The 25,609-nt window shown below is 38.3% G+C and overlaps 1 protein-coding gene across 2 annotated transcripts; it reads right to left on the reverse strand.

Moving 5' to 3' along the window:
• Positions 1 to 3,795: 3,795 nt before the first annotated feature.
• On the reverse strand, positions 3,796 to 24,612 carry Ccnc (cyclin C). Of its 2 annotated transcripts, XM_041667547.1 has the most exons (13): positions 24,375 to 24,612; positions 21,476 to 21,582; positions 20,100 to 20,184; positions 19,687 to 19,756; positions 16,603 to 16,654; positions 10,764 to 10,819; positions 9,852 to 9,887; positions 9,083 to 9,174; positions 8,416 to 8,483; positions 6,662 to 6,741; positions 6,304 to 6,422; positions 5,292 to 5,385; positions 3,796 to 4,724 (listed from the first exon to the last, which is right to left on the reverse strand). In XM_041667547.1, the coding sequence occupies exons 1-12, from the start codon at positions 24,404 to 24,406 to the stop codon at positions 5,334 to 5,336; spliced, it is 849 nt and encodes a 282-aa protein (XP_041523481.1). In that variant the 5' UTR covers positions 24,407 to 24,612; the 3' UTR covers positions 3,796 to 4,724; positions 5,292 to 5,333. The 2 variants fall into 2 exon arrangements, with proteins under 2 accessions (XP_041523481.1, XP_041523480.1); XM_041667546.1 differs by lacking the exon at positions 5,292 to 5,385.
• Positions 24,613 to 25,609: the final 997 nt, after the last annotated feature.

The following is a 25,609-nucleotide window of genomic DNA, read 5'->3' on the forward strand; positions in this document are numbered from 1 at the left end:
GGCTAGCAAAGAATAGGCTTGCTTTAATGCCAATGCGAGGTTAGCTTGCTTTCCGATCTGCTGGCAGAGGGAATCCAGGACACTCGTTCTCTATCTGATAAGCCGTAATTCTTGTCCGTGGGCATCTGTGACCGTCTCAAATGAAGTCTCTTTGCACTGATCAACTGTCTGCCAAGGAAGATAATTGCAGGAGGGCAGACTTCTAAGTTTATTTTAAAAACCAAACCCAAACCAAACCAAAAAAAAACCTGGTTGAGAGAATAAGAGTAGTTGACTGATTTTCTTGCCAGAATCACGCACTGCTGGGAAGTCATCCAATATACCAATGCATAGGAGGAATTGTGCCCAGTAATTGATGAATACCCTGCTGGGGTTTTCGGGATGAATCCCACTATAGAGAGGGAAGCACTATGGCTTCATGGGGAACTTAGAGCAAGACAGCAGCTATTCATAAAGCAAATACTCCCACTGCCTGTGTGTCAGCCTCCTCCATCGGAATGTGATCCTGATGGGTTAGCTTTGTGATTTTGTCAGCTCAGTTCTCACTGCATAATCCTAGGACCGCAGCAAGTCCCAACAAGTTCTTTCGGAGCATAAACAAGCAGGCCTAGGTATGAGACACAGGACAGTCCCAGTACTATTCTGGGAACCACGTTCTGGAAAAGACAATCAGAGATGCCTCAATTGGGAAGCTTCTTAGTTTGCAATCTTCATCTGTTCCATGGAACTATTATGGTGCCAGAGGTCTCGAAATGTAAAGATACAACATGATTTGATCCTTTAATTTTTAAAAGTAGTTGTTTTACCTCAATCGTGGGAGATCACTTCTTAAGTAGATCACAAGGGAACAGAGGTAACCATAGGAAACGTGGCATCAATAGACCAAATTCTATATTAACCAAATGCTTCAGCTTCCCTTCATTCGTCATTCATCAGCTACTTCATGATTTCCATGGGGCCTCTTTGACTCTGTGAGAATGTATTCTTTTGCTATTTACCATGTATGTATCATAACACTTAATGGAAAAAGGTTCGGCATCTAATCTATTGAAGTTTTAGATCTAAAAATTGATTTATATGTTTTATGTGAATAGTTTTATGACTTCTTTCTGCATTTGGTGGTTCACCAAATGTGTGCAGTGCCCACAGATGCCAGAAAAGAGAGTCAAATCTCCTGGAACTGTTGTTTCTGATGGTTGTAAGATGCCATGAGGATGCTGGCAATTGAACTCAGGCTCTCTGCAAGAGCAGCAAATGTTCTCAGACCTCTGAGCCACCTCTCTAACAATAAGTACTGCATTATTTTTAAATTATAATGTTTATGTGCACAGTATTTTGCCTCCATGCATGTCATGTATCACTTGCATAACTGGCCCCTGCAGAGGCTAGAAGAGGGTATCAGACCCCCTGGAACTGGAATTACAGACTGGCCACGTGAGTGCTAAGAATTCAACCTAGCAGATTTGAACTTCTGATCTCCTACCTCCATACCCTAAGCTGCTAGTACTAAAGGTGTGGGCCAGCTCAAGCTGTATAGCTAAATGACAGAAGTTCACTGTAGGAGTGAAGAGGAAATGTGCCGGACAGCAAGACCTTTCACCTTCCATGGTAGGGCAGTATTTACAACTGAAAATAAAAACAAATAAATAAATAAATAGGGAAGGGTAAGCAGAAGAGGTTAAGCATGGTAACGTATCTGGAGTACAGTCACCAGGTTTTATGGATTAGAATCTGTATGTAAGCGATCGCTTACTTCAACTATAACTGAATGAGTTCTCATCTGTGGAGTTAACCTACTCTGAGAACTAGCTCAAACTTAGCACACCTGACATATAGTGAGTGCTCAAATTAACGATACTATTAAGAGAATGATAATTGGAAATTCTGAAGTAAATAGCAGAAAAATGATAAAAGTTAAAAGAAAAAGCAGGAAATGGGAATGAGAGGCATATGGAATGAGACAGAGTTTAACGTTTTATTATTATCTGGCAGCATCATTGTCAAATGCAAGCCATTCTGCGATTTTAATGTTCCTAGATTTAAAAAAATTAAAAAGAAACAAGAAAAATTAATTTTGATAATGTTTTATTTAATTCTATATCTCCAAAATATTACCATTTAAAACACATAATGGTTATAAACAAATTGAGATTTTAACATTCTTTTGCTTTTGCAGTAAGTACCTGAAAACCAACACGTTTACACATTACAGCATATCTGCATTCAGACAAGCCACATGGTAACCACTCCACCCTAAGGGGCTGCTGGCTATGATACTGGACAGTGTGCTTAAGACAGTAATTGATTCTGAAAAACAGTATTTGTCCTAAGTGGGTGACAATACAGAACACTACTATCTGTTACTAACGGAAGTGACTGCCACCTTATATAGTAGTCTAGCAAAAATGAAATGATCTCATTGTGATCAGACTTCACGTTCAATTACCAATTTACAGAAATACAAAGGGGAAAACCCACACTAATTGGCATGCTAAAGATGCCCACAGCAAAATTTAGGCTATGGGAAACTTCATAGATGTACAAGTGAAAACAGGGATTTTTTTTTTTTAATAACATGGAGAAAGAATTCATGAATCTAAAACTAATAGGATTTATAAATGAATATATAGAATGTTCTGCAACTTCAAGGGAACTGAAACTTTTAATATAACATTTGATAATTATTTTTATTAACTTTTAGATAAAGTACAAAAAAATTATAGAAAACTATAAAAGCACTTTTACTTTTATAGTGTTTTAAGGATCCATTACCTCTCAAAGTACATACTGAAATATTCACAGATGAAATAATATATCTGGAATTTTCTTCAAAATTGTATGCAAACTGGAGACTGGTGTGGAATTTGAAGTGAGATGATATTGGCTATGAACCAGTGACTGTTGAAGCTAGATCATACACACACGGAGGTTTATTGTACTGCTTTGGCTGCTCTTGTAAATTTTCAATTTTCTACAATAAGAGATTGCAAAGAGAACTACGAAGCAGAAGATCTGACTGAAAAAATAAACTGGAAAAAAAAGCTTGAAGACAAAACATAGTTAATGACTGATGAGCAATCACCAAGCATCGAGCTAAGCTCCGATGAACTTAAGACCTGGCAAGAGCGTGTTTTCTTGTTTCTTATCTTTACACAATCTTAGGAGGGCCCATATTGGTAGTAATGTATTGTCAACTTTCTAGCTCATTTGATACTTTCCATAAGGAATCAAGACTTTCCTTACAATCTAATTATAAACCATATGGAATCATCCCTTTACAAAGTTGGGGGGGGGGCTTTAATTTAGCATGCAGAAAGATTCTTAACAAGATGAACTTAAGACACTAGTAAATACAGCTGAAGAACTTAACTTTTATTCTTCCAATTTATCTAGGAAGTCAATGCTTAGTAATTTATTTCATGATTTATTTTTTAAACGTGCAAGACTACACACTCATACCCCATTATTCCAAATTTTATTTGTCATTTCCTTCAAGTCTGAAGAAAAAGAGTAATTTATGAAGTTCCAGAGATACCAATCTCACAGATGTAACATTTATTTTCAAGTCTATACTCATGAAAATTAAGACTAGCCAGTATCACACTGGCCTAAAACCTGACTAGGTTCTTGACTCAGAACACTTGCTGCACATCTGTCGGCTCACACTAAAGCACAAAACTAGACTGGGGTGTATGCATCTCATAAAAAATTCTCAGGACAGATTAAAGATTAACATTAAAATTTCACCTTCAAAAAAAAAAGTAAATAAAATTTCACCTTCATTGATTAACCAAATTAAACTTTTAAAATGTTTATTAACTGTGAATTAATTGCAAATAATTTTCTTTCAGGTTTCCAAGCATTTCAAAACAGCTAATAAGTCAATATAACCTTCAAAATGTCAAAGTAGACCATACATATTGCACTTTTCTAACAGGCTGGGCTAGTATCTTCTGTGATGATATAAAAAGTACTGAATAAAATACATCTTAAAAATCAGTTAAGTTCTCGATTAATCTCCCCCAAATTATAAATATAATTCTCAAAACATCCCAGGTTTTCCTAAGATTTAATTTCTTAAAAAAACCTTTAAAATTTGCTGGGCAGTAGTGGTGCATGCCTTTAATCCCAGCACTAGGGAGGCAGAGACAGAGACGTGGACTGGTGGATCTCCCTGAGTTCAAGGTCAGCCTGGTCTACTTAGTTCCAGGACAGGCTCCAAAGCTACAGAGAAACCCTGTCTCAAAAAAAACCCAACCAAACAAAAAACGTTTTAAAATTTAACTGGGGAGGGTAGGGAGTTCTTATTGAGTTTACAAGTCCTTTTTTTTTTTTTTTGGTCCCTCGATGTCTAAAGAAAAATTTAAACAAATGACATTTCATGTTAGGTTTCCTGCCTTAATTAAAAGAAAAAGCTATTATATTTGTGTGAGACAAGTTAACTTTGAAATGTCTGTGTATGTATAAATAGGTCCCCTTAGAGCTTTACAAAATTTTGTAATTAAGATTTAATAAATTATACACTAGAATCAAATTAAGTAAGAAAAACTTATTTTGTGAAAATTAAGTGAATTCCCAATAGCTTGCATCTGATTTCCAGTGAAGACCTTACTCAAACTGTTGCATGCTTTACTTCCAAGTGGTCCACTACAGGATTCCTCCGGGTGTTCTAAGATTGGCTGTAGCTAGAGTTCTGACTTCCATTTGGACCCTGCTCTCCTTCGCTGTTCAAACGGGGAAGAAAGAAAGTTTATGCCAATTAAAAGATTCATTTTCAACACCCGATACTACTAGTTTCTGAAGTTTATTATTCTGTGGCACTATTCTACAGAACAAAGACATTCCTGTATTATAAGACACAGTTGTAGAAAAATTAAAACCCAGCAAACTAGCATTTGGTCTCATGTTTTTATTCTTCTGTAACTTTGGGCCCTCATACACAACAAGCAGTCTGGAAGTTAGTGTCCATATACACTCAAAGACTTAAGTTAGCGTTTGAGATTTCACTATTATTACAGGTATCACTCAACATAGAGATTACAACTTCTGGACAAATTTCCTACAAAATTAAATCTGACATGTAAAACTCTACTTTTATTCTTTAGGAAAATCCAAAGTGTTTTTCAAAAAACAAAAACAAAAACAAAAAAGCCAACAACAACCTGCTGTCCAATGATATAATAAAATCATATGGAAAAGACAACAAACTTTTATACATCAAAAATATGGTAATTTCCTAGAAAAATGTTGACTATTAAAATAAAAATAAAAAGAACTAAAGCTGAAAATACCAGGAACTGTGACAATAGGAGATTGCCTTATCTTGTCCACCATCATCTTGCAGCTTCAGGCCCTGCCATTAGTGGAGAATCACTCAGGGAACTTCTGTAAAAAATGCATCCAAAGGTAGCTGTTTGAGTGACTGCCTTAAGCAGCTCCTCATAACACTTAAGCATCACTTTCTTCTCAACTGTAACATCACTGTAACCAGCAGCGTCTATAATGCGTCTCAGTGTCATGTAAACTTTTTTTTTTTTTTTGGTTTTTCGAGACAGGGTTTCTCTGTGGTTTTGGAGCCTGTCCTGGAACTAGCTCTTGTAGACCAGGCTGGTCTCAAACTCACAGAGATCCACCTGCCCCTGCCTCCCAAGTGCTGGGATTAAAGGCGTGCGCCACCACCGCCCGGCTCATGTAAACATTTTAAGTAACAACTAAGCTTATAGAATTGACTTTCCTTCTCACCTGTTTCTCTTCCTCGAATGATCTGATACACAGATCACTCAACTAAACAGATTAATTTAAAACAACAAAAACTTCTTAGCAGAGGAGGTTCATTTATGGCAAAATTATATGTAACTGTGTGCTATAAGGATCATAGGATCACTCAGAAGCCAAAATTTATTATCTTTAGTATCATCAAATTTTTTGAAAATGGTTACTGAAATGTATAAAATAATCATTACTGAGGGGAGAGGAACGGCAGAGAACCAAATGGAAAGACTATTTTCAAGCATTTTATATCTGAATTTGAAATAAATTTGCCTAATTCAGTTCCATTTATGTACAGAATGTGGCTATATGTTGAGGGATACCTGTAATAGACCTCCATTGCATTAGGAAGTTACTAGACAGAAAATTTATCTTAAAACTGAGACATCCTTAATTTATCAAGACAAATTACATAAACATAAATCAAGAAATTTTAGTGTAAATTTTTAGAAAAAGATATAACACAATCTAAGAAAAATATAACAGAGTTTACTATACAATGAAATCAAATTAGTAATTAAGTCTAAAATATACCTGTTTGGAGGTGGTTTTGGTTTTGGCATCTTACTAAGAATAGTCGCCATCTCTTTTCTCTCATCAAAATTCTTCCACTGCTCATATAGTTTTAAAATAACCCTGATTATTTCCAAAATCTAGAAGAAAATATTTGAAAAGCTCTCAGTAGCAAAAACTAACAATGCATTAATATGTAAAGAACATACATCACGCAGAGCCTCGTAGCACATGCTTAATCCCAGCACTTGGGAGAGAGAGGCAGGTGACTTCCCATGCATCCGAGCCAGTCTGATCTACATAGCAAGTTCCAGAGTTCCAGGCAGAGCAGGGCTGTACAGTGAGACTGTATCTTCAAAAAACAAAACAAAAAAAGTACCTTCTCCATATCCACAGAGAGTTCCGCAAACCACTGCCTAGCATCTTTCTGCTGTACAACACAGGCTACATGTAGGCAAGCTAGAAAGAAAATGAGAACCAATTGTTCAAATTTAACAGCAAACACTCTTAGAACTAAAGATTTTCATAAAGATTTTATCTTATTTTCCAATACAATTTTTTTAAAAGTCTAGATACTAGTTGAGATCACACACACACACACACACACACACACACACACACACTACATTGTGAACCAACATTTAACAAACCACTTTATCAACTTAATGATACAGAAGAAAATCTCTAGTTGCAGGATAGTTCTTGACACCCTGTCTTCGCTGTATACTGGTCACAGTGTGAGTACCTTAAGGGTAGATTTTTTTTTTTTTAATAAGAGAAACAAGTCCAAGAAATTAAACTGGAAAAAAATCACCCATGAACACTAGTGCAAAGTAGTCAAATCACACCCAGAAGTTAGTGACAGAAAATAAAGCCCCACCTCACCAACGTACTGCTATGCCTTAAAAAAATTTGTTGGGGGTACAAAAGTTCTTGTATCAACAGACTGCTGAAGAAACCAGGAATCTTAATCATGCAGGGTGTCTCCTCAAAGCTAGGAGTTGATATCACTAATGATCTGGTGACCTCTTTGCTATCTATAGAGACAGACCACACCCAATACCCCAGGATGCTTATCCCAGACTTTCCCTCCCTAGAACTTGATCTTTAGCTCTCAACCAATGGAACCCAACCTCAGGGGATAAAACCTAAATTTTAAAAAGCTATATTTCACTTAGGCATTTATTGACCTTTACACTACAGTCATGTTTGGTTGGACAAGCTTTTAAGACTGTCTTAAGGGCTGAAGACATGGCTCAGAAGTTAAGGGCACTGACTACTCTTCAGAGGACCTAAATTCAATATCCAGCACCCACAGGGTGGCTCACAATCACCTATAATAGGATCTGGTGCCCTCTTCTGGCCTGCAGGTGCATGTGTAGAGCACTCTATATAAAATTAAGAAAAAAACAAAACTGAGGAGAGGGAAAATCCATCCAGTGAAATTAAGTATGGAGAAAATATTAAAAAAAAAACCTGGATTAATTTTTAAAAAGAGGGGAGGTTATAGAAAAGGAGCCATGAAAATCAACAGATGGAGAGAGAAAAGAGCATAAACTATTAAATGCCTACGATATAACAGACATTCTGGGTTCTATAGGGCATTTCACTTAACTATTGACACAATTTTTTATAAAGTTATTATCCCTCCCACAACTTCACAAACTCAGAAAAATTAGATAAGTGTTTCAATAACTGTAAAGAAAGCAATGTCTAAATCTAGTCTTCTGCAGAGATACCTCTAGCCAACCCTGCGTGCCTTCTCCACACTGTGGGCGCCAGCTAACTCTAGCAACAAGAGCACAGATGCCTCTGCCTTAAGCTCTTGAGCACTTAATGGGATCCAGAAATGGAAAATAGAACCAGTTACTTAAGACAAACTAATATCAGCAGATTTAAACCTGAATTTTCCACTTTCAGCAAACAAAAAAATTGTTTAGGTCTGATTAAAATATTTTAAATGAATTGAGGGGTGAAAATTACCAAGAAAGGGGGTGTAGCATATATTATCAAGAGCTCACATTAGTCTACTACTTCATAAAAACATAAATTACAATCAAGCGAATTGTATTTTAAGATGACCTAAATAGGCAAAAACAGTTTAATCAATAAAGGTACTCCAAATTTACATACCTAAAGCTATCATGAAAGGAGGATACAGCAGACAAAGATCCGTCCTGTAGGTATCATTCACTATCCTCCTGTAGAAATGTAAATCTTAATATCACTAACAGCACAACCACTGCACTGACTATGTAACTCCTCCCAGAGAGAGCCAGATTTCCCATCTTTGTACACTTACATCTCTGTTCTATTACTAAGAGCAGTTACAAAGATGAAAACAGAGGCAAAACAACGGACCCATGAATGTGACAATAAAGAGGTACACATTACTGAACATAACTTTCATGTATTAGTGAGTATATTTTCAATTTTGGGACCTCACAACAAATTATGTTAAATAAAAATTTTCACATTTTTGAAAAATGAGAAGTAAAATTAAAGATATAATTTGAAATGGATTTGTATTGAATCCAACCAAAAAGTATTTTCAAAAATTAATTTATTCTCAATTTTCATGTGAAGTCTTGTTTTGATACAAAACATTAACAGATGATATACTTATCAAATAGGTAATTCAAGATAGGTATGACCTTATAATTTATGCCACTATAGCTATTAATATTTATCAAGCAGATAGTTTGCTGAATACAAAACATCTTGAGGTATTTTAAAATACTAAACCATGTTATTAGTTGTCAGCAACAAGTCATATACGAGTAACTTCTGTTCTAGTTACCATGCAAGGGGAAGCAACACGTCTTCTTGGCCCATGTCCTGCACATACTGGAGCAAAGGTCTATAAGGATGATACACTATCAAGCAACAATCCTAGAGACAGTTTAAAAAAATATATATGTACAAAAGCAAATTCATTACAACATAAAACAATATCATTTTCCAACTTATTGTTCTATGTAGTTCAAATTAATTTCTCTCTTATACTTGCTTCCGTCTTAATTTCTTGCTCAAATATGACCCTGAGCTACTATGACAGTGAAGGCAGTGATCTGTCTGGAATATAATTTGGTAAATCAGGTGGCAGACAGTTAGCATCCATCTTTCCCTTAGAGACTCAAAGTGACATCTGCAACACACTGAAACCTCGTATAAGTCTGTAAAGTCATAATCCTCAATGGAGGAGCAGAATTCTGCCCAAGAGTAATCTATCTTTAACTCTGCCCACCCGCCGCCCGCCCGCCCACCCACACGCACGCACGCGCGCACACACACACACACACACACACACACACACACAAATTGTGCACAAAGTTTACAGTGGTTTAACTTTCTGACTTATTTGCTTGCAATCCTTATTATAGTTATAATAAAACTACTTCTTTAAGCTCAAGTCAGATATAGAAATCATTTTACAGGCCTCATAAGTGATTATGCTTATACATTTCTGTGATTTGTCATCACATATCATTTTGATAAATTTAAAATTTACCTCCCTTCAGAACAATTCATTATACCGTTTTACTGTATTATAAAAAATATATACATACCATTAATTCTAAAAGGTAAAATTCACATTCTAGTATCTGTTAAAAAAAATCATCCAGTGAGAACAAACATGATTATGTAAATATTCTTTGCTTAAATTAATAACTTATAGATACAGATAAATTAATTTACCAGTCTTATATGAAATTTCTAAATCAAGAAAATAAATGCAGAAACATATAATCAATAACATTCACAATAAAAATTACAAGTTTCGTTTGTTTTTTGAGACCAGGCAGGCCTGACTATGTAGACCAGGCTGGTCTCAAAATCACAGAGATTTGCCTCCTCTGCCTTCCCAGTACTGGGAACTTGGCAAAAAATTGCATTTTACTGTTATATGTTTTTAATCCTTACAAAACAAAAAAGGCAATATCATATATTTTTCTTTTTTGAGGAATAGGAGTAACTTGGAATTGAACCCAAAGTCTCAAATATGCTAAGCAATTAACTCTACTACTGAGATATAATCCCAGAATTCTTACTATTAAAAAAAAAATCCTGTTAGAATTGTTAGAAACTACAAATTTAAGCTGGGCATGGTGGCACATGCCTTAAATCCCAGCACTTAGGAGGGAGAGGCCAACCTGGTCTACAGAGTGAGTTTGAGAGTTCAAGAACAGCCAAGGCTACTCAGAGAAACCCTGCCTCAAAAAACCAATCCCAGCAACAAAAAACAACAAAAACTTCCTAAGGTGATTTAACTGGCATTCGAGAGTAATAATCACTACTGTTAAGTATTACCAAAAAATATATATATATATATAGAGAGAGAAGTTACTGAGGTTTAATGTAAAATAATGTTTGTATTTTATAGTACTTAAAGCTACAATTTCTAAGAGTCTATGAAGTTTATTCTAATATAGAATAAAGCTAGTTAATACAGAATACATAATTTTATATAATATACTTACATGATTCATCCTGTAAGGAAATTCCTTTGGAAAGGCATATGAAAATCTAGTTTTTACTATAAGAAACAAAACAAAACAATTAAAACCAAGAAAATGCCAACATGAATTTATCCAAAATTCCTTTAATGCAGCATAAACTCTTAGACAGTATGTTGTACTTATTACCTTTAGTAGGAGATCTCAGAACTACTTAAAAGATAGAGCTTTGTTTCTAGGGAGGACAATGATTGAGTGGTTGGAAGCACACTTGCCTATACAATTGGAGAGCTACAATTATATATATAAACATTTATGCTGGAATGGTATCATGTGCCTGCACTCTCAGTACTCTGGAGTATAGAGGCAAGAAGACTGAAAAGCTAAAGGAAAAGGAAAGAGGGGAAGTGGGTGAGAAGGATAGGGAAAAAGGGAAAAGGAGGAAGAAAAGGAAAAAGCTTTTACTGCTTTTTAAAAGATTAAAAGACTGAAAAAAAATCACTAGATCCTATCATCTCTAAAATCTTTTTAACTCTAGAGTAGTATTTTTCTGTTTGCCTGTAATTTATCTTAGAATGAATACACTTATAAAGCAAGTTCTAAAAAAATCAAGGTGAGAAAGAAGTTAGGGCAATATACCAAAATTAGCTGTGCTGAGACTAAAGGAATTTTTTTAAACTAATTGATACTTTCTGAACTTATAACTGTTTCTTTACCAAAATACAAAAACATGTAAATGTATTTATTTATAAAGAAACACATACATGTTTTTATTTATTGTTAGTTTTTTTATTTTTTGAGACAAGGTATCATTATGTAGTCTTGGCTAGTCTGGAACCTGCTATGTAGGCCTCAACTTAATAGAGCTCGGCTGCATCCATGATACATGCAAGGTCATTTTCTTATACAACACAGTTACCATTTGTACTCACTAATAAAGTACAAATGGAAAACCTGTTAACTATCTCCTCAAGAAGTCTTATACATACTTAAGCACTATTGAGAAAATAGTATTTAAGACATCAGAATGCATACTTAAATCAATTAGAGTAGCAACTGGAAGCCCCAGCAACTCTGGTTTATAATTCCCTCCATTGGTACAAATGATTTCCTTCACTCAATATAAGGAATTCTGTGCATTTTATGTACTAAATTTTCAAAAAAGTTATTTTATAAATGAAGTTCTCTACAACTCATTTAGGTAACATCTGCCAAGATCTGAAACCTAGAACTATTTAAACATGAGGAAATTCACAAGATCTGAAACCTAGAACTATTTAAACATGAGGAAATTCACAAGATCTGAAACCTAGAACTATTTAAACATGAGGAAATTCACATTTTTTGTTTCATTTTGAAAATATCCCTAGTAAGGTTTCTGGGTTTTAGAATTCCTTCATATGTAAGCAGTATGTAAAGTATACAAATAAAGCAGGTTCCTATTAATGGCAGAGAATCAACAAAGCAAAATAACGTCTGTAAAGGACTGGCGCAGTGGTTTATGCTTTTAATCCCAGCAATTGGGAGGCAGGTGGGTCTCTCTGAGTGTGAGGCCAATCTGGTCTAGAGAGTAAAATCCTGCTTCCAAAAATTCTGTAATTGATACATGTCACTAATCCCTGGACTCGGACACCCAACACCTGCACTGAGATTAGATTCACCTTATGCCATCAGCTTCTATTCCACCTATGCTGAAATGATATGATCCATTTTTTGTTTTGTTTTGCTTTTGGAAACAGGGTTTCTCTGTGTAGCCCTGGCTGACCTAAAACTCACCAAGTGCTGGGATTAAAGATGCTACTACTACTGGATCCACATTTTTAAACATTTATCATTTATCCTGTGTTTGTGCACGCACACACATGTACACCACGGTATGGGTAGAATTCAGAGGACATCTAGGGATCCAACTCAGGCCATTGGTTGAGCCATCTCTCCAAGGCTATGTAGTAAAACTCACTGTCTCAAAAAGCTCAAACAAACAAAAACAATAAAGTACATGCTTAAATCCTAATCCGTACTACCTCAGAAGGGGATTATACCTAGTGAGGACCTTTACAGCAATAAGGAGGCTCAGTGGTTAGGAACACTCACTGCTTTTGCAGAGGACCAGAGTTCAGTTCTCACCCACGTGAGATGACTCACATCTGTCTGTAACTATAGCTCCTGGGAATGGAACACTTTTTTTTTTTTTTTGTTTCTTCAGGTGCCCATATGCACATGCACAGGCAAACACCAAACACATACACACAAATAAATCACTTTTAAAAAGAGGTAAAGGTTAAATTAATTAGAACATGAGAGTGGAACATAATTCTACAGGAGTGCTTGATATGGTTTGGACTGAAGTATCACCCTGACTCATATGTTGAAGGCCAAGTCATCAGCTGGACGATATAATCCCTGAAAGGTGATTTTCACTGAAAGATGAAGTTGCTGAACACTGACTGAGTCATACTGACATCCAAATGGGAGACGGTAGAGCCGTGGGTGGTGGAAGCAGAGGAAGTGGATCCCTGGGAGAGTGTCTAAAGAGATCCTTCTTGTCCTTAGTCCCCTCTACCACACCCTTCAATTGTGATGTTTCTGCACCGCCAGAGGCGAAAAGTGATGGAAGCAACAAACCACAGACAGAAAACTGAAGCTATGAGTCAAAGCGAATCCTTCCTTTAAAGCTGCTTCACAAACAAAACAAAAAAGCCGGCACCAACAACAAAAGAGCTGCTTCACTCAATACTCTTCACAGCAACAGAATGTCTAACTGCTGCTCCACCCAAGGCAGGGTCTCACTATGTGGTTCCGGCTGTCCTGGAACTCACTATGTAGACCAGGATGCCTCAAACTCGCAAAGATCTGCCCACTTCTGTCTCCCAAGTGCTGGGACTAAAGGCATGTGTCACCACACACGACTACTGCTGTTTTAACATGATGCTGAAGACACACGGGAGATGGCTAGAAAGATGGCTCCGTGGTTAAGAACACTCTGCTCTTGCAGGGGACTTAAGTTTGGTTCCGAGCATCCACATGGCCACCACTATTTACATCTATCACTTCAGTTTCAGGGGTGATCTCCACAGCACCAGCATGGCATACATGAAGGCAAGATACTTATATGTATAAAATAAACAAAGTTTAGAAAACAAAGAGAAAGAAAGGATGTAGGTACACAAAGGGCAATGAAAGAACAGCCATAACAGCTAAAGGAGGCCACAGAGAAACCAAACTTGCTGGTGCCCTGATTTTTGGATCTTCAGACTCTAGAGCTTAGAGAAAATACCTTTCTGTTTAAATATCCAATTGGGTATTTTTTATAATAATTCTAGAAAAGAAATAGCAAAGCATTGTTCAACATGCTGTACATATTAACTGATTTTATCTTCATAATACCTCTAATCTTGCAGATGAGAAAATAGATTAAATGTTTCCATAAAACAATTCAAAGCACCATTAAGGTGACATATGTATGGTTTTATTACCAACTTTTACAACCAACTTCTACCCTTCAGCCTAAGAAGTGGTCTAGGAAGATGTTTCAGCAGTTGAAGTGCTACAAGCATGAGGAAACCAGAGTCTGGATCCCCAGACACATAAATTACATGTGTGGCAGTCCGTCTCTGATTCAGCCTCAGAAAGCAGGGACAGGAGTTCCCGCATAGGAAGCTGGCTACTGACAAGACTAGTCATACTGGCAAGCTCTGGGTTTGAGAGACCCTGCCTCAACAAATAAGGTACAAGAGAAATGTAGGATGATTCTATACATCAACCTCAGGTCTTGACATGTATGCACTTATACAAGTACATATGCCCACCACATACAACTACACACACACGAAAATTTAGCTGCAGGGGACTGATGCCTTGGGCTTCTTTGGGCACCTACACTCACATGCATGTGCCCACATGCAAACACACACCTACACATAATTTAAAAGAATGCTTTAAAAACACAAGAGTTGCTGGACATAATGATAAAAGTTTAATTTAATTTTAATTCAATTTAATCCCAGCATTCAGGAGGCAGATCTGTCAGGCGCCATTTCAAGCTTCCCCTTTCTCACATCTCATAGGGCCTTGAAGTAAAAATCTTGAGACAAGAAAACTTAAAGTTAGCCAAAACATTATGTGCTGATCGTGGAGACTCAAGCTCTGGAAAGCACCACAGAGTGTCTGCAAGGCTTGCTGCTTATCACTAACAGCAGAAGCCACTGACCTTGCAACTGCCCTGCTTAGCTGCCAAACTGCCCTACTTAGTTGCCTAGCTACCGAGCCCTTCCTTCCTTTCCCCCTTTCCCTAGCTCCTTTCTGAGGAGTATTTAAGACATGAAACTTGCTTCAATAAATGGGATGCCTTGACAAGGAATACTGCTTGGCGTCCGTCTCCCTCCCCCCCCCCCCCCCCATCTTTCAGATAGTGCCTCTTCAGGACCCTGGAGTAACTTAGGACCTGCTGGGCGGGTCACAGATCTCTGTGAGTTCCAGGACAACCAGGGCTATAAAGTGACATCCTATCTCAAAATGCCAAAAAAACAAAAATTAACTCAGCTGACTGACTATACAGTCAGCATTCTTTTTTTTTTAATTTATTTATTTATTATGTACACAATATTCTATCTATGTGTATGCCTGCAGGCCAGAAGAGGGCACCAGACCTCATTACAGATAGTTGTGAGCCACCATGTGGTTGTTGGGAACTGAACTCAGGACCTTTGGAAGAGCAGTCAGTGCTCTTAACCGCTGAGTCATCTCTCCAGCCCACAGTCAGCATTCTTTCCTGTACCACACAACTTGAAGGTTTGATAATACATAATTCCCATCAATACAGCTCATTTTTCACCACTGAAAAGTACTGTCTTAAACTAGGCATGGTGGCCCATACCTGTAATCTCAACAGGAGATTAATAATACTTCTTGGTAAGTAGAAGCTGGAGGAGCCTAAGTTTCAGATGAGATTTGATCAAAAAAAAAAAAGTAGTATCATAATGGATGTAAAAACTTGTTTTTGAGAGCCGGGTGGTGGTGGCGCACGCCTTTAATCCCAGCACTTGGAAGGCAGAGGCAGGCAGATCTCTGTGAGTTCGAGACCAGCCTGGTCTACAAGAGCTAGTTCCAGAACAGGTTCCAAAACCACAGAGAAACCCTGTCTTGAAAAAGCAAAAAACACACAAAAATCTTGTTTTTGAGGCTGGAGAGTTGTCAGTGGTGAAGAGTATTTCTTGTTGTTGCCTAGGACCTGGGTTCAAATCCCAGCATCCACAAGGAGGCTCACCACCTCCTTGGGCACCAAGCAAAATGAGGTGCACAGATATACATGTAGGCAAGACACTCGTACACATAAAATAATAGAAATAAATTGAAAAGAAATTTCAGGGTTGGAGAGATGCTCAGCAGTTAAGAGCACTGCTTACTCTTCCAGAGGACCAGGATTAAATCCCTAGCACCGACATGGCAGCTCATACCTGTCTTTAGCTCCAGATGCAAGGCTTCTGACATCCTCACATAGACATACATGCAGGCAAAACGCCAATGAACATAAAATAAAAATAAACTTAAACAAACAAAAAAGAACCCTGGTTTTTTAGAGATAGTCTCATGTGGTCCAATAATCACTATGTCGGTGAGGCTAGCCTTGAACACCTAATCCTTTACTTCTACCTCCCAAGCACTGAGATTACAGGTCTGCACCACTACATCAGTAAAAACATCTTTTCAAGCATTTTTTTTTCCTGTCTAATATGCTAAAGATATTCTTTGGAGTTGTGTAATAAACCCACTTACATGTGGCTCATAAAAAAAACAAAATCTGTATGTTACGGAGCTTTCTTTAGATTTCAGCCTTAAAGCAGAATACACTTTTTGCACTTACATACAGAAGTAGTAGCAGCGATCAATCTTGTATTTGAGACTACACCAAATTCCTAGAGAAAAGTGAATGAGATCAAGTACTTACTAACCCAATAAACATTAAAGATACCTGAGATCTACCCAAAACAGTTTTTCCAAGCTCTTCTCATGTTCACAGTCTGCTCAGTTTCTTCCTACTTAATCTATGAAGTATTTAAATTTCTAAATGTATTACCTTTCCTTAAAATTTCAATAATTTGGGTTGGAGATATAGCTCAGAAGTATATTGCTTGCCTGCCAAGAATGTGTAAGGCCTGCCTGTGTTCAATTCTTAGCACAATTAATCAACCAACCAGTCAATGAACAGACAAATGCGATATTACTCAGAAGACCATATAACACCAACCTTTCTGAAAGAATGAAGCTTATAATGGAATATAAGGCTTCTTAGGCTTTTCAACTTAATATACTACCACTATAAAATAACTAAATTTTATCATGTAATGTAATTTAAATATACTCGTATTTAATTTCATATAAATCACTCAAGATATAAATCATTTGCTTCCTTTTAAAGTCAGAAAAGAATTGGTTCTTTATTTAACAAATTAAAAACTATTCAAACACGTTCGATTAAAAATCTGTATTCTAGTCAGGCGGTGGTGGCACACGCCTTTAATCCCAGCACTTGGGAGGCAGAGGCAGGCAGATCTCTATGAGTTTGAAGCCAGTCTACAAAGCTAGTTCCAGGACAGCCAGGACTATTACCCAGAGAAACCCTGTCTCAAAAAACTAGGGGTAAGGTGGGGGAATAATCTGTACTCTACAACCTAATCTATGTGTATATAAATATATATATATATATTTAAATTTAAACTTCAAACCCTAATATGTAGAACTAAAAACTAGAGACAGTATGTTAAATATGATTTGTACACAATTTCTATTCAATTAGACAAAACAGAGATTTGGTCATAGTTAGAGATAAAATGTAATGCAATACACTGAGGGGGGAATGAAGAAGCCATCTCAATTGATACCTGCTGGGAGCGGGAAAGTCAGTTTTCTCCAATGGAATGACACTGGGCACGTCGACCACACTAGAGCAGGCGCTATGCCCAGGGGTAGTTGGCCAACAAAATGAACTTCATAGTTTTTGTTACTGTTTTATTTATTTATTTTTTTGCAGGCTTTCCATTTCTTTCTGCATTTTGGTTTGTTTTGATTTTTTATGTTATTTGGTTTGAGAGAGAAAAAAAAAAACACTAAATTGGGTGGGAAGGGAAGAGGATCTGGGAGAAGTTGGGGGAGGGAAAGACATGACCAAGATATAGTGTATGAAAAAGGTTTTTAAGAAAAAAAAAACAACTTTGAAAATATACCTCACCTACAACACCTCTTTATTCCAAAAAACCCTTCACAAATCCAGCCATAAGGACTGAAACCAGGCCTCATAGACGCTAGGCAAGCAGTCTACAACTGCCTTCCATAGTTAGATTTATTCAAACTTTATCTCAAAACCCATGGGCAGAGTGAACAAAAGCTCCTATAAAGGATTTTAGTACTTCTTGGGAGATAATTCAAAAAGATGCCATGGATGCTTCTAAATCAAAATGAACACAAAAGAAATGTAAACTTACTAGGTTAAGATCACATTCAATTCACATGAATACAATTATTAATCTAAAAACTTTACCAAGAATAGAAACAACAGATTAAAGATTGTGTGGATCAGTTAAGAAAAGTAGTTCTCAGAATCTGCTACTATTTGGGTTACAGCTGAAAGATGAACTTTCTCAACAACACTGAAAAAGTAAGTTGGGCAGAATTCCAGTTGCTGGGCCAAGTCCTTATTTGTCTTCTCTCTTAATTACCTTTTCTGCTCCCACTACCCACACTCTTCCTTGTTAGAGTCTACAGAGCTATCTATATATATTTCCTATTCCTTGCCTACCCTTTCACTTTCCCTCTATTGCTTGTTGCCAGAAAAGACAGGAATAAAGAAAAAGCATATGGGAGAGGAGCAGAGACATTCTTAGGCTATAGCAGGTAAGTTGTGGTACTTAGCACCAAACAATGTCTTTTTGTTGTTGCTTTGAGACAGGGTCTCACTATGTAGCTCTGGCTGTCTTTGAACTCGGAACTCACTATTAGGTCAGACTGGCCTTAAATTCAGAGAACAAACCTGCCTCTGCCCCCAGGTGCTGGGATTAAAGGTGTACACACCACAGTCAGCCAAACAATATATTTCAAAGGTAGCAAAGCAATTAAGTCCTAAGATAAAGAACCAGATTATTAGTAGCACAGTACTGGCTGTGCCACCGACTAGTGCATGACTGCTGCTCTGTCTATGTCTCATTTATAAAACGGGGATTCTAAGTGTTATAGCTCTGAGGGGAAAGGCTTCCCTATCAAAATATTACAGTTCTCAATGGAAAAGCTTGCCCATTAGAGGGGGCTCTGAGGGGAAACGCTTACTTGATGGAGGTATTGGCAGCCGAGGGGAAGATTTCCCCAAAGCAAGGGTTAAGGCTCTGAGAAGAAAGGCTTCCCTTATGAAAGTGTTGTATCTCTCCCGGAAAGGCATCCTGGCAGTTGGGAGTCCAGGCATACCACAAAGTCACATCGCACAACAAACCTTACATAAGAAATTTACTGGGAGAGAAGAACCCAGGAGAGTGGCTGCCTCTGCTTGGATGAGAAGCAGCAGGAAACTGAGTAGAAGACAGGCTTCATATAGGGTTTCTTGGTTAGCAGAGATTTCCAAGATTCTTTTTCATGGTCCTCATCTCAGGCTTGGGATCAAGTCAGGGGCAGAGTATTTTTTCACTGGCTTCAGTCTCATTTCAAGTCAAGGTCAAGGCCCTTTTACCCTACAGAGATACTACTGCTGTATACGCCAATGTTATAGGATTAAACAAAAACGTATAAAGGGTCTCATTAAAGCACCTGATGATATAAGTGCCATATTTAATAAATATGTGTACATTTTCAAGATGTGTATATTTTCTTGTATAAATTACTCCCTATGATCTATACAAAGGCAATATTAAAAAAGACATATGTAAGGATTATACTCTGATGAAGAACAAAAATTGTTTTATACCTCTACTTTGGATGCCAGAAACACACACGTAGGAGCCATTAATACAGGATCTATACTTTTCAGGGAATACCTAAAACATAATTAGACAAGAATTAAATAATGTCCATTTAAAAAATACCCACTGGGAGATAGGGGAGCAGGAAATCATAACTCTATAGAAACTAGTGACTTACTTATATATGGCAGATGGGAATAAGAAGATAATTTCTTTCTTTCTTTTTTTTTTTTGTTTTTTCAAGACAGGGTTTCTCTGTGGCTTTGGAGCCTGTCCTGGAACCAGCTCTTGTAGACCAGGCTGGTCTCAAACTCACAGAGATCCACCTGCTTAAAGGCATGTGCCACCACCGCCCAGCTTAGAAGATAATTTCAAACAGGCTAACAAAAACAAACAAAGAAATAAATAAAAGCCATACCTGGCATAGAATCTCTTGAAATAGACTGTAGCAGTAGCAATGACCTGTTGTCTTAATTTAAGATGTTCACCTAAAGCTTGGATAACTAAAAGAGAAATAATAAAATTTAAATGTATCATCTGGCATTATAATAACATTAACATCTAACAAAATTTCTATATCTTAGGATTCTGTCCACTCAACCCAACCTATGTACTCTCTGACACCCTGTTTTCTTCCTTCCTTCCTTCCTTCCTTCCTTCCTCTCTCTTTTTCTATCTTTCTTTTTGAAAGACTAGAATGGCCTTGAACTCAGAGTTCCTCCAGCTTCTGCCTCCCAGTGCAGGATTAGTGGAGCGTGCCACCACCTGGTCTTCTGACACCTTCTGAACTACAGCTGCCTAAGACTTACAAATTCAGCAATATGCATAAACAAGACAAAGAAACTGCCTACAAGCTATCTTGCAATAAGGAGGTTGAATAGAAAACATTCTATGCATTTTAATGTTTTTCACATTATCTATATAAAAAGTTTTAAAAATTAAACTAGATATTGTTATTTACCAAGAAATCCATAATAACTCTTCTATACAAGAGAAAGGTAGATTTGCAGAAAGTGACAGTTAAAGATCATGGTGAGAGGACTGAGAGATGGCTCAGGATTGAGATCACTACCTACTGTTGCAGAAGACCCGAGTTCTGTTCCCAGCACCCACATGGAGGTTCACAACCATTTGTAACTCCAGCCCCTAGGGATCCAAACCTCCTCAGCACCAGGCACAACATACAGTGTACATATACACATGCAGGCAAAATACCCATACACATAAAACAAATACAATTTGTTTTTAAAATACCAAGCAACAAAGCTATCCTAGTACAGTAAAGGCATCTTGATTAAATCCCCTTCTTGCTAATGTGAAGTTATAAGGTAAAAATGACAACTATAGGATGTCAGTTTAAAGAATCATTTATTTTTACTTTGTTTTAGTCAACCTTAAAAGGGACTGCACTAGGGGCTGGAGAGATGGCTCAGCGGTTAAGAGCATTGCCTGCTCTTCCAAAGGTCCTGAGTTCAATTCCCAGCAACCACATGGTGGCTCACAACCATCTGTAATGGGGTCTGGTGCCCTCTCCTGGCCTGCAGACATACACACAGACAGAATATTGTATAAATAAATAAATATTAAAAAAAAAGGGACTGCACTAGAAATGCCTGAGATTAGCTAAAACTGTGCTTCTGACACATAAGGTGTAAAGTGTTACCCAGAACAGTAAAATAATAAATGTACAAATAAAATCACTAACTATTCTGTAATAATCCATTGAAAATTACCACACAAGAGTTTCAAAGGTGACCAGCTATACTATACCATTTCAACCAATTTAAAGTTTACCATTTGTAAAAAATATTTGTAACTTCCAATACTCTTCTTCTGAGAGAAACTTTAAGTCCTTCTGGCGCTCTTTCAACAGATCTTGTTTATCCAAAATCCACTGCAAACTAGAAAAAGTAAAGATGTTAAACCATGGTATAGAAAGCCAACAAGCAAAAATACCTGTAATACTAAGATTTAATAAGCTGATCATATTCTTATTCCACTGTCCCCCCCTTTTTCCCTCTGAGACAGGGTTTATCTGTGTAGCCATAGCTGTCCTGAAACTCACCCTGTAGACCAGCTTGGCTTCAAACTCAAGAGATCTTCCTGCCAATGACACCCCTAACCCACCTCAGCCATCACTGCTAGGAAAAAAGGCATGCGGCACCACACCCAGCTTCTTCTCTTTTCTTTTTGAAGGTACATCCTTAAGAAAAAGACAGGTTTGGCTAGGAATGTAGCTCAGAGGGAGACAGAACACTAGCCTACTTCTGAAACATACATACATTATAGCCTCAGCGTTCGTTCTTCTAAATAGGTCTCTAAAATATTGAGTAAACTAGATTCAACAATGAAAGGCTTGAGTTCTTCAAAACATGCTCACCTGTTTCAAGTACATTCTGCCTCAGAGGAGATTAAACATTTTTCTAAGGAAATATTTTTCAGCTAGCATTTTCATTATCGCCCCTAAAAGTTTCACAGTCTTGTTAGTAAACCAATTTAAACCCTTAGGTTTAGCCGGGCGATGGTGACGCACGCCTTTAATCCCAGCACTCGGGAGGCAGAGGCAGGAGTTTGAGACCATCCTGGTCTACAGAGCTAGTTCCAGGACAGGCGGCTCCAAAGCTACAGAGAAACCCTGTCTCGAAAAAAAACAAAATAAATAAATAAATAAATAAATACATAAATAAACCCTTAGGTTTTTGACGTTACTTATGACTGCTTTGCTGACTATTTTCAAACAACTCTGTGCCAATCTGTTGTGGTTGACTCACGTTAGGTCAGGTCAATAATAAATAAGGATGCTATGGATGCCATTTTAAACTCTCAGGGAAGTTATTCATCTGATTTCTCTAGCTTTTCAGCAGCCCACCTCAGTCTCAGCAAGGTCATGTGAGGAAAAACAGGAGAACTTGAGGGTAAAGAACCAGTTTTAATCCTGGAAGAGGCTGGTGAGTTCAAGGGCAGCCTGGTTTACAAAGCGAGTTCCAGAACAATCAGAGCTGTTACACAGAGAAACCCTTTCTTGAAAATGCTCTTGATGTTTTTCAAAGACTCTCTACCTCTTTCTGGATTTCCTCCATCCTGCCATTTGTACAAAGCAGCAGCACACAGGTTCTCAGACCCTTTATAGTAAGGCCCTTCCTCAAAGACAGACTCTTACTACATCCAAAGACTTACTTTGTTTCAGAATTACATCACTCAGACAATCAAGGCAGTGTCCGAGTACCAGGATTACAGGCTCAAACTCAACCTCACTTTTCTGAGTCTCCTCCTGTATTTCAACTAAGATATCTCAGTGAGTGAAAACAATGAAAATAACATGTCCCATAGGGATGTTTCATGAGCATTTTATCTCCCTAGAATCACTTTGTAGCAACGGAAAACATGCTTTCCAGAATTAGGTTTCCAAACTCACTGTCTTCTCTCCTGTTCTTAGGCAAAGAGGAAAAAGAGCCAATCCAATTCACAGAACTAAAATTTTGTTATTCTCTTTACCATAAAGTTTGCTTAAACTAAGATGTCTTCTATCAAGTCCCATTCAGTTTTTAAGTATTCAGTGGAAAACCTGCTCAAAGCTTGACCCAATCACACAACTTCCTGCGTGTTTAACAAATGCATTTAGTGATAAATGTTTCAAATACTACTTTAGTCCTTCTATGCTCATTGACAGACACCACCGTTCATTTAAATGGTTAAAGAGATAAAAATCTGGAGAATACACACTTTTAAGGCAAAATTGAAGACACTGGCTAATGAATGAAAATGGAGGGGCTGGAGAGATGGCTCAGAGGTTAAGAGCATTGCCTGCTCTTCCAAAAGTCCTGAGTTCAATTCCCAGCAACCACATGGTGGTTCACAACCATCTGTAATGAGGTCTGGTGCCCTCTCCTGGCCTGCATGCATACACACAGACAGAATATTGTATACATAATAAATAAATAAATATTTTAAAAAAAAAAAAAGAAAATGGATACATTTTGGAGAGAACCTGCGCTACATTTTATATAGCACCTGCTACATTCTAGGGGCACAAACACCAATCTAGAAGCCGGGAAGTGGTAGCACACTGCTTTAATCCCAGGCTTTGGGATTCTGAGCTCGAGGCCAGTCTGCTCTACAGAGGGAGTTCCAGGACTGCTAGCTAGAGCTACACAGATACCCTGGGATGGGGGGTGGGGGGAGCGGCGGCTGCGGCGAACAAACGGATCGACAACCTAGGCATAAAGGAGAGCCAGGAAGCAGCAGGTAAAATCAAGGACGACTCTTTCCTCTCCTCTGAGTAAATAAATATTAAATCTTCAAGTAAGGCGAATGACAAGAGATTATAATATCGTTTCTCTCAACAAAGGCTAGCAAAAGGAAGCTATACTCTCACAACGCTACAATGTGCCTGTGCCCACATCATCCCATTCAGCTAACTCCAAAATTCAAAATCTTCCTTCAGAGATCGGTCCTCTTACTAGTCTCATATTCCCGCCCCCCCCCCCCCCCCCCAACACACACGGCTCCCGAAATCCGCCCCAAGAAGGAAAGCCGGCAAGCCAAGCGCAGTAGGCTTCGGACCCCCAACTTCTCGGGGAGGGCTCACCCACTCTCCAAGAGCCGCCAGGACGGAAGCCCCGAGGGAGCCGCAGGCCCAGTCCTCCCAGTGCCCCAGAACCGGTCCCGCGCGAGAAAATGGAAGCTCACTCACTAGTGGGAGCTCTGCCAGAAGTTCCCTGCCATGGACTTCTGCTTGCCCTACTACAAAAGCACCAGCCGGCAGAGCGGCCCACGGAGCGACCATAGACCCAGTCCAGGCGACCCTGCACCTCAACCAGACTGGTCGGGCTGAGCTCCACAGCGGCCGCAGCCAGAGGAAGAGACCAGCACCCTCGTCGCCTAGACGCCGGCCGACAACACTGAGCAGCGAACACCGGTTCCTGCTGACAAAAGTTCCGGCGCGCCCTAGCAGCGGTGGAAGCGATAGACCGCCGGTGGGCAGAGACCGGAACTGGAGTAACGAGACGCTCTCCCGCGAGATTTCCGGCGAGGTCGGCCCTAGAGCAGCCACTACCTGGCTTTCTGGTCCGGTGCTGTTTGTTCTTCTTTTGGATCCATTTAGGGATTTTGTTAGTCCACTTGGTAGGCCTTCAGAAATAGCACCCTGGCATTGGAAGAAAGCATGACTTATGATGCTCGTTTTCCTAAGATCTAAAGGAGAAATAAATGAAAATAATTTTGGCCTTAGGATCTAAGCGCTCTTGGTGAAGTTCTTGCGGGTATCAAGCCTAATGAGTTAATGTGTTTCAGTGTGGTAAGTGTAGACTTTTTAGAATAGCAATCTTTCAAAGTCAGAGCCGTCTATTGGTACACCTAAAAATATAGATGAGCGTATGAACATATTTCTAGCCACATGGATGCTCATGCATGCCCCAAATTGAAATACTGCAAAAATGCAATAATTTAATTTTACAAAATGAAAATAAAATAAACATGTTTCTGTAACATTGCACGTAGTACTGCACTTTGGTGACTGAGACAGGAACGTTAGGAGTTTCAGGTCAGTCTTTGTTTCATGCTGAAACCTGTCTCAGAAAAGAAACAAGTGGGTCAGAGGATGTAGCTCTACTAGTGAAGTGCTTGCTGGTGCCCCAGAAGCCCTGGGTGCAATCCCAGCACTGCATAACACCATCATGTTAATATCATCCTCAGCACTGCTGATTTAGGTCAGCCTGGGATTACCGTCTCTGAATGAATGGACACACCTCAGAGTTACTCAAGAACTCTGAGGCAGATAGCACAAATATTTTTTCCTTGTGGGTGGAGACCAACGGAGTGAGAAATTCATAAGTGAAACTAGTCTGCCAGCTATAGAAAAGATGTTTTTAAATTCGGTCCACTTGTGTACACACCCAACCATCCTGTGAAATACATTCATGAATTTGG

The sequence above is a fragment of the Microtus oregoni genome, unplaced genomic scaffold, assembly GCF_018167655.1.
Source record: "Microtus oregoni isolate MIOR12 unplaced genomic scaffold, Mior012 000017F_ref0000208, whole genome shotgun sequence".
Classification (NCBI taxonomy): Eukaryota; Metazoa; Chordata; class Mammalia; order Rodentia; family Cricetidae; genus Microtus; species Microtus oregoni.